The following is a 13635-nucleotide window of genomic DNA, read 5'->3' on the forward strand; positions in this document are numbered from 1 at the left end:
CCATACCCATGTATTTTTAAACTATAATGAACAATATCTCAATATACGAAATAGCAACGTCAATTACCTATCAAACTATCAAATGGTCGCAATAATTGTGAAAGGGAGGCTTATTGAGATGGACGGCACACCATAAAACAAAAGCGTCGTTCCACCTTCAGTTATGGGTCTGTTTCCTCGCACTTCTCTGTTCTCTTTATTTTTTGTCTCTTATTTTTTCTGTATGCAAAATAACGAACAAAACAAACTAATGATAAAGACTTGGATCACTTATTTTCTTTTCTTTTTTTCTAGAATTGAAAACAACTTTTGAAGATAATGTTTGTAAGTGATCCATGCATATACGTATATAAAGCGAGATGGGTTCTACAGGATTGGTTTTGAGAACTTGTATTGTTTTGACAAGAAGAAAACATGCAGCAACACTAGGCTTCTTTTAGCTCTCCAGTTCTTCCACCACCAGTGAAATCTAAATGAAACTGTTGAATTTTTTCAACGAACACAATCTCCAGAAAATTTCCACAAAAATTATAGACAAAAGCATTTAGACGAATCCCGTCCATCAGATTGATTTAGTGAAGCTCCCAAGAATTGAGATGTTCGGGTCTTGTAAAAATACCGAGATAAATGAGACTATCCAGTAAACTTGCATGGGTTGTGAAGCTCTGATCTCAAGCCTTTGAATTGCAATATATCGTTGACGGGTACTGCAGCAGACTCCATGGCTCTACAGAAGTAACAGCTAAAGCTTAAGTTGTATGTGAGAATCTCTTGACAGTATATAGCGCCAAACCAATTAAGATGGCAAGAATAAGAATCCAAACAGCAGCGCTTAAGTTAAAATTAGCTGAACTCGTAGATTTCCCTTCATGTTCTTGGCTCGTAAGAATTCCACTCTTTTCCAAAGAGGAACAATCTGGACTAGATGTTAAACAGAAGGGGAGGGCCGCATCCCACAAAGATTTGGAGTTCAATGCCGGTGGTACTATTTCCGGCTCCAAGATTGTAGAGGAATCTGGAGCAGGCATCGCCATCAATTCAACACAATGATCTTTAACAACCTGGCATTGAAAGATAAAACTCAACTCAACTATGGGAAGAAAATTTCAAAACAGTTTTTGGTTTTATTCTTGTGCATTTTTGCTTATTTTTCTAGGCAACTTCTATATGTTCAATATCTACAAAATGACAAAAATCTTTTTGGCCTCAGCTCACATGATCAGCGTGTTGACAACATTTTTGCAAAACCTAAACTAGAGAAATTGTAAGACCAGATGTACTAATAAAAACTACCCACATCAAGAACCAATGCCCAATACAAAATGTGCAAGGGAGAGAGGGCGAGAGGAATATTAAAATATTGATCACTCAAGAGACAAAGTCTCCAGGTTTTCCCAAGTCCTAACAACTATTCCAGACCTGAATGATCAGAAGTAATTTTTTAAGGCTTATCAGAACAGAATAGATCATGTGTAGAAATGATTTGCAAGCTAGAGTTCATCTAGCCAAACCACTTAGTGGATAAAGGCTTAGTATTTATAATTAGCATAGAATAGGAAGAATTAAAAGAGTACCTCAAATAATGGAATAGCTAGAGGTGGCTCAACCACTTCACATCCACACAAAAGCCACTGTAACCAGACTCCATTGGTGGCCAATGGGGTAGATAACTCTATTTCTAATAAGATGTCTCTATAAGACAATAAAGACATTGAAGGCACCGTTCGCTTGGATGTAAAATGCTTTCCTGGAAAACAATTTCTTATTTTTTGGTGTTTGGTTGGCAAAAATATTGGAAAATATTTTTACAAAGAAACTATTTTACACGGATGTTAAATAACTTACCAATACAAAATCTGAAGTCATTTTCCTATTTACCCAAAAGCTAATAAACTGTTTTTTTCATCAAAACATCTTTACATATATGTATATGTGTATATCTATAAATGATATATACACAATATGTATACATATATACCTACATGTACGTATATATAAATACATACACATATTATACATACAAGTGCACACACATAAACAAATACAAGTACACACACACATATGCATACATACATACACACTTATAGGTAAATTATACCCTTGGCCCCTAAACTTTGTACTGTGTAACAAACAAATTGTACTTTAATTTGTGTTACCACAGCCACTGGAATTTGATTTTTGTTAAAATTCAGACCCTCTTTTGATTTTTTGTCAAATTCTATTAACAAAAACTAATGTGATATATATTAATATAAATCTTAAAATCACTTAATATTAAAATTAATCTAAATCCCACGTTCAAGTGATTTTGGAGGTTATATTAATGCATATCATCAGTTTTCATTAACAGGATTTGCCAAAAAATGAAAAACAGGACTACATTCTAAAAAAAATCTAAGTTTAGCAGTTCGGTGACAAAAATTAAAGTGACCAATTCATTATAGAGTATAAAGTTTAGGAACTAGCGGTGTAATTTACCCCACACTTACATATACATGCACAATCACACACAGATACATGTACATACATATACATGCACATGCACACACAGATATACATACATACACATACATATACATTAATGATTCATACATACATATATATATCATTATACATGCATATAACTAATTTTTGGAAAATATTTTACAATACAAACAAACACCGGAAAATAGGACAAAAAATAATTGTGTAAAACATTTTACATTAAAAAATATTTTCTAAAGTAAAATATTTTCCATCCAAACAAGCGAGGCCTAAATGAGAACATGCCCAGCAACATATTGACCTTAATGACATATTAATTCAATAAAGTAAGAGAAGTGTTCGCGAACTTCTCACATACTTGCTGATTCAAACAACTGAATGATAGTTTTGTCAAAGCACGAGTACAAACCTCAAGTGTCTCAGCCAGTTGTAAATGGTCGCAGATATATGTGCCCGCCAACCAAGGGATAAAGACTCTTCGAGGAAATGTAAGACTGCACTGTTTTCTGTTTTCAAATGTCAAAATAACAAATTTAGTTGACAATAAGTAGCACACAAGAAACCAAGTAAAATTAAATACGATATTGATGCTCTAGTCTGTTAATTCTTCCAACTTTCCACCTTGTGCCAGATAAGAAACAGAGAAGAAGTATTGGCATCAATACTTCTTTAAAGGAAAATCAAGCTAGAATAGAATACAGGAAGAAGATTGTTTTACTAACAAGTATGGCATGCAATAATTCATGGTTCCAAAACGGGACCATAAAATGCCAACATGAACAAATTTGTGTCATAACAAACACCTTTTTCTTTTTTCTTTATAGTAGAAATTGTTAACTACTAACAATGCTGGATATTAAAGTAGAGGCATACATGGGGTGAAATGGACATATTTTGGTCTCACAAACAATCACTATGTTCAGAGCTCTACAATACCAAAAGCAGAGACAGTAAACACGCATAGAAATAGGGACAGAAGCATAGGAGGGAAGAACAGTTCATTTGAAACAATAGTTGACTGCCAAATCTATAATATCCTGATGAGCACTGTAACTGCACAACGCCAACTGTCAATTCACAAGTAAACATGTTATGCTGCCACCATTTCAGTGCCATACTATACAATATTCTACATCTTAGGTTGATGTCTCAGAATTCCATTTAAACATCTCAGCCAGCCACGAGCTAAGTTTAAAAGGGGATGCAATGCAGTGGATATCAATCTCATTCACCATACCTCAGCCTTCAGTGATGGGATGCATGCAAGCATTATCCACGACATCAAAGGTACTAAGGTAAAACTAAGCCAAGAACAGATGAATGAAATAGCTCCATTCCATCAGAAATAATATACCTACCTGTCATGCTAAGGTGCAACATGATTTACAGTTTGCATAATTTTCAACTTGAAAAAATCTAGGGCGCGCGGGGGGGGGGGGGGGGGGGGGGGGTGTGGAATAGACTCTAACATTGTCAAACCAGCTCCAATTAGCAAGCTCTTGAAGTTTCCATCTTTGGAACATTAATGTGCACAAATTGCAATGCTATACCTTAATAATTGAGGAGTAAGTTGGACAAAGGGTTCTCCTGTTGATAACTCCTCACTCGCATCCTTTCCCCTATTAGTATTTGAACTGGATTCTCCATCTGACTCATCACAGATGACATCCAACCTACTTTGCAGGCTCATGATGATATCACCCTACACAAAAAGGCAAAAGAGATCAATTAATTACAAAGGACAAGAGTTATGAGCTGGAGCTTTTAAGTATACCTGCAAAATTTTATAGATTTTGCAGGATAGGAAAAAGAAAAATGCCGAGTATAAGTGCCGAAATAGAACTAGAAAGCACTTAACATTGTCCCCATCAGATTAGAAAACAATGTTGAAATTTGCTACTGGGATGCATATTCTCTTGCATTGGAATTTCATTTTACAAGCCAGTTTGTCTAATTTATGTCTTAAAATGTCTAAAATTGAAAATAAAATGTTATGCATCAACTGGTTATCAGGACTAGCACTTCCCTTAAATTGCAACCTGTATAGTTGTCAAATGCAAAATCAAAATAATAATTCAAGAGAAAGTCAAAGAGTGGAAGTATTAATATTATCAGGACCCCATACCTTTAAATCAGCCAAAGCTTGTGAAACAGGCTCTCTTGAATTTGAGTATGCAAAAGAACATACTGAGCCACTAAAGGCAAGAACACCAACAACCTCTTTTTCGCTGCATGCTTTACAAGACAGTAACTAAGTAAATAAACGCATATATGTTACAAGCAAAAGTTAATAACAATCAGTGCATATTCTAATCCAAAATGGAAAAAAGAAGTAACACACACCTTCTGCAAATGAGTCCTTCATGAAAGGTAGAAGAAATTCCACTTCATGTAGGCCATCTGGTAGACATGACTCATCCTTTACTACCTAAAAGTTAGAGCAGACAGGAGGGGGAAAATTTATGCAGACTGAAACTTAGGAGTAGCTACCAAGAATCAAGTATAATTAACTAAGAGGAAAAACAAAAAATTTAGAATTGAAGCAACATTCCTCTTTTGACCCAACATGGAATGCAATGGTAAATAATACTAAATTAAGGGAAATTCTTCAAGTTCTACTTTGCCAGCATATACCTAAAGCAGCATTTAATAATGTATTACTTCTGGAGGCAAATAAAAAGAAAAGAACTGCCACTCCCACCAGTTACAATCATGGGTATTCACCTATATCATCTGAGACTTGATAACATAGGCAAGCCTAGCCCAAATCTTAAAGCATGGTGATCCTTCATTCTCATCATACAATATACAACCATTTTTTATGATAATAGAATTTCAAGTTCAACTCCGCCTATGGATTGAGGAAACCCTTTTAACACTTCTAGTATTGAAGGTATTCTTCCTTTTTAGATTAAAAAGAGTTGGAGATGAAGTGAACAGATAAGACAAAAAATCAAAACAAAGAAGAAGAAGAATTTGTACCACTGACTTAACACAAAAGACAGAAGAGATGCAGATAAGCAGAAAACAATCAGCAAAGTAAGGTCAAGAACTTGTGAAAATTTGTACCATCAACTTAACACAAAAGATGGAAAAGAGATGTTATACACCATCAGAAGCAGGAGAAGAAAAGATAACGGATTTGAAACAATAAAATCCAGAAAAGATGAAAATCAAAAGATAACAGTAACTAACAGGGCAATCAAGGATAGATGGAAGGAGTATTTCAAGAAATTATTTGTAGAGAAACAAATGTTATGTTTGGACATCTTGACAACTCCAAAGAAGAAAAGATAGAGCATGCCCTAGACATTTGTCCAAACAAAATGAAGCAAGCTATAAAATATAAATATATATATATATATGAAGAATGAGGAAGCAGTTGAACTGGATAATAGGTTGAGGAGAGAATTGAGATCTTTGAAACCAATTTGGTTTTTATGTTTGATAGGTCAACAATAAAAGCTATCCATTTATTGGAGCAACCAAATATGATGTTTATAGACACAGAAAAATCCTATGACAAAAGCCCCAACGAATTATTGTGTATAATTTTAGATTTTCAACCATCTCTATCCATAGCCATATTCTCAACAAGGCCATTATATCTCATTTGGTCTTCCTCTCCTCTTTTGCTACAAATTTCCACCATTTCATGCACTCTCCTCATCAGTGCTTCTATCAATCTTTTTCACATGTCCAAACTATCTTAATCACGCATGTCATCTTATCTTTAGTAATCTACTACAACCTTATCGTGTATGATTCTATTTCTTATTTTATCTTTTCTTATATGACCATACATCTAGGGTAATATTCTCATCTTAGCCACACTCACGTTTTATGCATGTTGGCACTTATCCGCCCAACATTCAGAGCCATATAACAAAGATAGTCTTATAGTTGTCTAATAAAACTTTCATTTTAACTTCAAAGGAATCTTATGATTGCATAAAATCCTAAACACACTTCTTCACTTAAGCATCCCACCTTAATTCTGTATGCGCATCCTCCAATGAAACTATCCTAGATGCATTTATTGAAGAGCTATGAGACCATTTTTTTTTTATGGCTCAAAATATTGAGCAGTTAAGTATCAACATGAAAATTTTATGGTGAATGTACAGCCATACAAAAAACATAGAATTAAAAATGAAATCATTTATAATAAGATTAAAGTGGAGCCTATTAAAGATAAAGTGCATGAGACGCAATTAAAACAGTTTGGTTATGTTAGAAGAAAATCAATAAACACACCTATGAAGCAAGCAGATGGAATGGAAAATATATATATATATATATATATGTAGCGAAAGAAGAGGAAGACTAAAAAAACTTGATGAATTTTACTGAGCAAAAAAAAGACTTGATGGACCATCTTTATAACTGCATCATGAAACCGTTAGATAGCTAAACAATTTCCTAAATTTCCAAGTTATCTGAAGCTCAAAACTACACCCAAAGCATTGCTTCCATCTTTTTCTTTTTCCTTCCTTTATATCAGGATGGGGGGTGTCATTTTATATGCTAATAAAGACATGGCCAATCCCAAAAAAGACTTGGAGATCACAAGGAGTCATCTTCCAACATCTCATGAGGGCATTCGTGTGAAAAAGTTCAGACACCTTCCAAAATTACTGCCTTTCTTACCAAATCCCCATCAATGATGGCCTTTGCATCTTTAAGCTCTTTGGCATGACTTGAAATTCCTTGACGAAGAATATCAGCAAATTTCCTAGCACTTGATACATCTTCACAACAGATGGGCAATCTGCAAAGAAACAGCCTGACAGATGAACAAAAATCCCAAAATAGCCTACTAGAGGACCAACTATTACTTGATGTCTTTTAATTCACACAAGTACTAAATGCAGTAGGGAACAATGATCCACAAAGTGAATACTTTCTCAAAAGTTGCTCAAACAAAAGATAAGTACCCTTCAAAAATCAAAACAAAGTTTGCATCACATTTGCTGCTGAATAAAATTCATTTATCTCTCGTTGCATTAAACATTGCAGTATTTCTTCAATAAAAAACATTTACAACAATAATCATAAGCCTTAATCCCACTAGGTGGGGTAATAAAAAATAACATTGGAGGAAATATAAGATGCAGCTCCAAAATTTTAATATGCATCATCTATGTAGCCTGAGAAATGGGATTAAACTACTGGCTTTGTGATAGAAGCCAAAAGCAAGAAACTCCTCATGGTTCATATGTTAGTTCAAGAAGGTTGTGCAAAAGACAAAGTGGTGATTCATTGCCAGTTGATCAATACCAAGAGAACTATCTACAAAATAAATACAAAAAAAGCATATTGATAAGTTCATCTTATTGGGCGTTAATGGTTGATCCACTATATTGCCTCCGAAGTGTCTAACCTAATTACCCTCATCCAGTTTGGAACCTGTTCTTTCTATAACATACCAGTTCTGAAAATCAAATTGGCTTCATCTTTAAAACAACAATGTTGTCTACGTTGAGGACAGGTATGCCTGTACAGTTATTTGAAGGTTGAAAAGTCAGGTACAAGGCAATGTGAAGTTATGTAAACAAAAAATGCTCCGGTATGCCTGGGAAACCCTGATACATAGTTCACCTCTTTATTCGCCAACTTATTCATGTAAAGTGACATAAAAAATTGACCAAGAGACCACACAAATTTATTAGATAATCAATGTTACTATAAATTTAAGATCAGGTAAAATATGATACAAATAAAGAAAAAGAAAAACAACCCAATAGTTGTCCACAATAAACTAGAATATGTATAGAAGGCGGTTCTGACATTCATGCACAAAACAGAACTAAATCCAAGATCTAATGAACCAACCATCAAGTTAGTTTCAACATATTTAGTAATAAAGATACCATATTTCAAAAAAGGCAATCAGAAAAATTTCTAGGAACAAATTCTGCAGAAATTATGAGAGATTAAACAAATAATATAAATGTTACCTTAAATCAAAGGTGTAAGTACACCTAAACGTCTGAAGGGAAGCTAGCACTCTTCCCATTTTGAAGTCACAAGGCCTTATGCTGCTTGATGTAATATTTGAAGTCAACGAGCAATTTCGACAAGTCCATCTACAAAGGAAAATCTTTGCGCCATGTCAATGGAAGGAATGTATTTGTACACAGTTTAGATGCAAGGTCACATAATTCCAAAGAAAATACCTCCTTGGACTGTAACTTATGTGAATAAGCAATCTCTCATCCCAATCCGTCTCCAACAGAGGTGCTGCTTCTGCAACTCCCTTTACAGTCTGCAAGAGCCATTATGTTACAGAAGGGAATCAAGAATTCAAGAGCATGATAAAGTGAGCTTATAGTAAAGCTAGAAAATAATCGGAGTTTTAAGGAAAGAAGTATACAGAATGTGCAGGAGGAAGATCTTCCAGGCAGAGTGGAAGACCTTCAATGTGGTATAACAGGGAGGAAGCAATGCAGCCGGAGGGTGAAGGGAGGCTCATTCCATCAAGCTCTCAACCAAAGAGGTTTTTCATTATCCGATGGAAATCGAGTATTAGAGCTTCCCTTTCAACAAGAAATGGATAGGTATTTTGGGAAGCCTTTCTAAGAGAGGATAAGGTTTCTGGTTATTGTGGAAGGAGTAGCTTGTAGCGTGTGTTTCATGTACCTCCCACAACCTAGGGAAGAAGAGTAAGGGCGGCTCTTATTCTCAAATTTTTTGTGTTGGCTTCTTTACAAACCGAAAATATTGGAACATCTTTTCTGGAGATGGCTAGATTAAATTCTTGGCCTATGGCAAACCTGAAAGCCTTCAATGGTGTAAGGGGAGAAGGGTATATTGGTCATTGACCCAAATTACAAAGTTGAGTGGGTGAAATTTTTCAAACATACTCCAATTGGTTCTTTGGAACGGTTGAAAGAGCCTAGCCCATATGCTATAAGATTTGAAATTTTGGGTAGCTGAATATTGGAGAATTCCATTGAGAATGGAAATGAGAACCTCTATGAGGCAATGTTGTTAGAATCGTATAACAATCGTACGATTCACGATTTGAATCGTACAATTCAACTCGATTCATATAGAAATCGAGTCGAAGCTATAGGGTGAATCGAAAATCCCTTAGAATCGACCGTAAATCGCACGATTCGTCTTATTCGTCCAATTTGTGTGACTTCATCTACATGTGCTTTAATCAAATATTTTTCTTTTTCAAAATTGGTGAGATATCTGTAAGCTGTAACATCAGAAGCAAAGCAGAATTAGAAAAGGAAAAGGAAAGAAATTGCTTGAGTTTGAGATGAGAAATACGAAAGGTTAGGACTCAGGAGCTAAAACAGAGCATATATATTAAACAACCCAAGAAGCATGACTGCATTTGGTTTGATGCAATTTGAATTTAAAGGCAACATGAATATACTTTTGGTATAATTTTAAACTTAACAAATATATTTAGAAGTATTATTTATCTATTTATATTTAAAAGAATTGATCATGGTGGGCACATTATTTATTTTCTATGGATATATATTATTTATAATTGAAATTGAAAATGTTTGCCGAATCTTATAATTTGATTCGATTCGATTCTCGATTCAAGATTCATAAAAAAAGAATTTCAAATCTCAATTTAACAACTATGTTGTGGGGCATTCTACCTATTTTCTCTTCACTAGGCAATGAAGGAGACTGGGATTAAATCCCAATGGCAGAGCTATGAGAACCACATGTAAACCATGATTGGTTGTCTCTAAAAACGGGCTATAGTTTGGGGAGGAGGAGATAAGTGGAGTCTAGGTGGCTTGTCATCTAATCTTTTGGGGGTGTTGAGGCGTTCAAGGCTATTTGAAAGTTGGCATGGAGATTTTGCGAATTTAGATGAGGCCAACCAGAAAAAATAATGTTTTTGGGTGCCAGAGCATGTGTAAAGTGTTCCATTGTTGATATTCTAGTATCAATTGAATAATAGTTGTGTCAAATTCCTAATCTGACAAGTGAGTTTATGATTGATCAAGAGAAAGAGAGAAGGGAGGATTGAAAGAATTAGAGGGAAAGAGAGAATGAGAATTGAGAGAGAAACTAATTTCCTGATTTCATTCAACATAAGGGTAGAGGCGTAGATCAGTTCCTTTAATACTGATCTATGGCCTAATTGGGCACCAAAAGCAGTTATGCCCTTCCCACTTGCTTTACAACTTGCCCGAGAACATGCTGGAACATTTCTCCAGCTATGCTTATCTGTGGCTTTTATTTACATAGGCCTCAGCCCACCAAATCGATGCCTACAGCCTATTACATTGGCCCAATTATTCGACTAACATAACAATCCCCTCCCCTTAAAGCATTTCTTGTCCTTAGGAAATATGTAGAAGGCTGACAGAGTTTGGAAATTGTTGGAGAAGGTCTGGGAGGTACTCCCAAGTGTTGTTGTCCTCATGGAGGGATGACCACTTTACTAGGACTTGGATGAGGGGGGCGCAATGTCTGCGGACCACTCCCCTGTCTAAGATGGCAGCGGGCATAGCATCCTGTTGTTCTGCTCGGCTCATGGGAGGCAGCAAGGTGCTGTATGGTTGTGTACCGATGGTTTTCTTGAGGAGGGAGACATGGAACACCAAGTGTATTTGGGTTCCCTCTGGTAGTTGCAACCTGTAGGCTATTATCCCAATTTTCTCTGTTATTGGAAATGGCCCATGGTACCTCGGGCTGAGCTTGGATATTGGTTGCTGGGATAAGGCTTTGAGGTGTTGTGGGCCAAGCTTTAGGTAGACTTCATCTCCCACTAAGAATACCCGTTCACTCCAATTCCTATCAACCATCTGCCTTATTCGATTTCGTGCTTTAGCCAATTCCGTTTTCACCAATTTCATAACGTCTTAGTCTTTGTTGCAAGTACCTACATGTCATGACCCTAGGGTTTAGCTAGGGTTTAGGAAGGAATTCGGATGAGAGTTTGAAAAAGATAGAGCAGAGAAAAGGGCAAGGAAGAACATAACAGAATTGAGGGAGGGAGAGAATAGCCGTGGGAGAGTATTGAGAGAGGGAATTGAGATTCAAATCATTCATTAAGCTCCTTTCTCTAACTACTCAAGCCTATTTATAGACTTACAATTGAAGCTATTAACAACAATAACAGAAAATACAGCTAATAGGAAAAACATATAACATGTATTACTATTATATCCTTGGGGTTCCTTGGGGTCATGACACTACACTTGCCACTGTAGAGTGGTCGGCCAAGGCTGGTAGGAGCCTTGGTTTGTAGCCATAAAGAGCCTCAAATGGTGTCGTTCGAATAGCACTGTGGAAAGTCGAGTTGTACCACCATTGGGCAACTGCCAACCATTTGTGCCATCCTTTAGGTTGTAGAAAACTAAAACATCTTAAGTATAGCTCCAATGATTGGTTCACTGTTTTTGTTTGGTCGTCTGTCTCCGAGTGATAGGCTGTTGACATCAATAGTTTAGTGCACAACAACCGCATCAATTCTTTCCAAAATAAGCTAGTGAGTATTCAATCTCTATCTGAAACTATGGATTGTGGTATGCCATGCAACTTCACCACACAGTCCATGAATGTTCTTGCTACTTCTTGAGCTATGTACGGGTGGGATAACCCAATAAAGTGGCTGGATTTAGAAAACCTATCTACCACCACCATAATGCAGTCATTTTCTTCCGATCGGGGAAGCCCTTCTATAAAATCCATAGTGATGTTAGTTCGCGCCTGATCTGGTAATGGTAGGGGTTGTAGAAGGCCCAGGTGAGCCACTGTCTCATGCTTACATCTCCTGCACACATCACACCTCATCACATAGTCCCAAACATATTTTTTTAGCTGAGGCCAAAAGAATACCTGATGAACCCTTCAGTATGTATTCTGAATGCCAAAATGTCCTTCGATGGGGGACTCATGGAGTGCCTATAGGATCTTGCTCTTCAGTGTGTCACTGTTAGCTGTTCCAATAAACTTTTGGCCCATTCATCTTGTTGGTAACTAGCAGTTACTTCCTGTAACCAATCTGGGACGACTGCTGAGATGGCCTCATAGGCCACCTCAGCAATTACTTGGTGTCCAATCTTCCCTTGTATCGGAGCACCCCATTGTTTAGTGAGTAACCGGGTCTACTATTGGTGTCCACACTTAGTTGTTCCAATAAACTTTTGGCCCATTCATCTTGTTGGTAACTAGCAATTACTTCCTGTAACCAATCTGGGACGATTGCTGAGATGGCCTCACAGGCTCCTCCCTCTTCTTGGCAGCGAGACAAAGCATCTGCTACCACATTCTCTTTCCCTTTCCTAAATTGGATTGTATAATCCAATCCCATTAGTTTGGCCATGTCTTTCTTCTGTAATTGGGTGTGCAATCTTTGTTGTAATAAGAACTTGAGGCTTTCATGGTCCGTTTTTATCACAAATTTTCCCCCTTCCAGGTAGTTCCGCCAATCCCATCAGTTTTGCCATGTCGTTCTTCTGTAATTGGGTGTGCAGTCTCTGTTGTAACAAGAACTTGAGGCTTTTATGGTCCGTTTTTATCAAAAAAATTCCCCCTTCCAGGTAGTGCCACCACTTTTCTACTACCATTAGTTCCTTCTCGTATATGCTAAGGCCTTGGTGTCTAAGGGCCAGGGATTGGCTTAGGAAGGCCAATGGCTTGCCCTCCTGGGAAAGAATGGCCCCTATTCCATGGTTGCTGGCATCAGTCTCTAACACAAATGGCTTGCTGAAGTCAGGTAGGCCTAGCACCAGAACTTCACTTAATGCTTTTTTAAGTTACTCAAAAGCTTCCTCTGCTTGCGGGTTCCATTTGAAGTTGTCTTTCTTCAGCATCTCCATTAAGGGTTTACTTATCATCCCATAGTTTCTTACAATTTTTTTGTAGTACCCTGTAAGCCCTAGGACCCCTCTCAAAGCTCTGATGTTTGTATGTTTCAACCAGGCCACAACGGCTTCAATCTTCTTGGGATTTGTTCTCACTCCAACCCCTGAAATGATATGTCCCAGATATTCCACTTGTTTTTGTGCAAAAGCACACTATGACCTTTTGATGTACAATTGATTGAATCTCAAGATCTTGAATGTAGCCCTAAGATGGTCTAGGTGTTGGTCAAAAGAGAGGTTGTAAACCAAGATATCATCAAAGAAAACCAGCACAAATTTTCTGAGGTAGGGTTCA

The 13635-nt window shown here is 36.7% G+C and overlaps 1 protein-coding gene across 1 annotated transcript in view; it reads right to left on the reverse strand.

Annotated features, from left to right (window-relative positions):
* Positions 1-248: 248 nt before the first annotated feature.
* LOC127799886 (uncharacterized) overlaps positions 249-13635 on the reverse strand; it is a 32100-nt gene continuing 18713 nt past the window's right edge. The window contains exons 4-11 of the mRNA XM_052334124.1: positions 8664-8752; positions 8445-8573; positions 7135-7255; positions 4828-4912; positions 4610-4719; positions 4035-4186; positions 2894-2990; positions 249-1061 (exon numbers count right to left, since the gene is read on the reverse strand). Coding sequence (XP_052190084.1) covers positions 750-1061; positions 2894-2990; positions 4035-4186; positions 4610-4719; positions 4828-4912; positions 7135-7255; positions 8445-8573; positions 8664-8752 — 1095 coding nt within the window. The 3' untranslated portion in view covers positions 249-749. The remainder of the gene's footprint in view (positions 1062-2893; positions 2991-4034; positions 4187-4609; positions 4720-4827; positions 4913-7134; positions 7256-8444; positions 8574-8663; positions 8753-13635) is intronic.

This window comes from Diospyros lotus, chromosome 4, assembly GCF_014633365.1.
Source record: "Diospyros lotus cultivar Yz01 chromosome 4, ASM1463336v1, whole genome shotgun sequence".
Lineage (NCBI taxonomy): Eukaryota > Viridiplantae > Streptophyta > Magnoliopsida > Ericales > Ebenaceae > Diospyros > Diospyros lotus.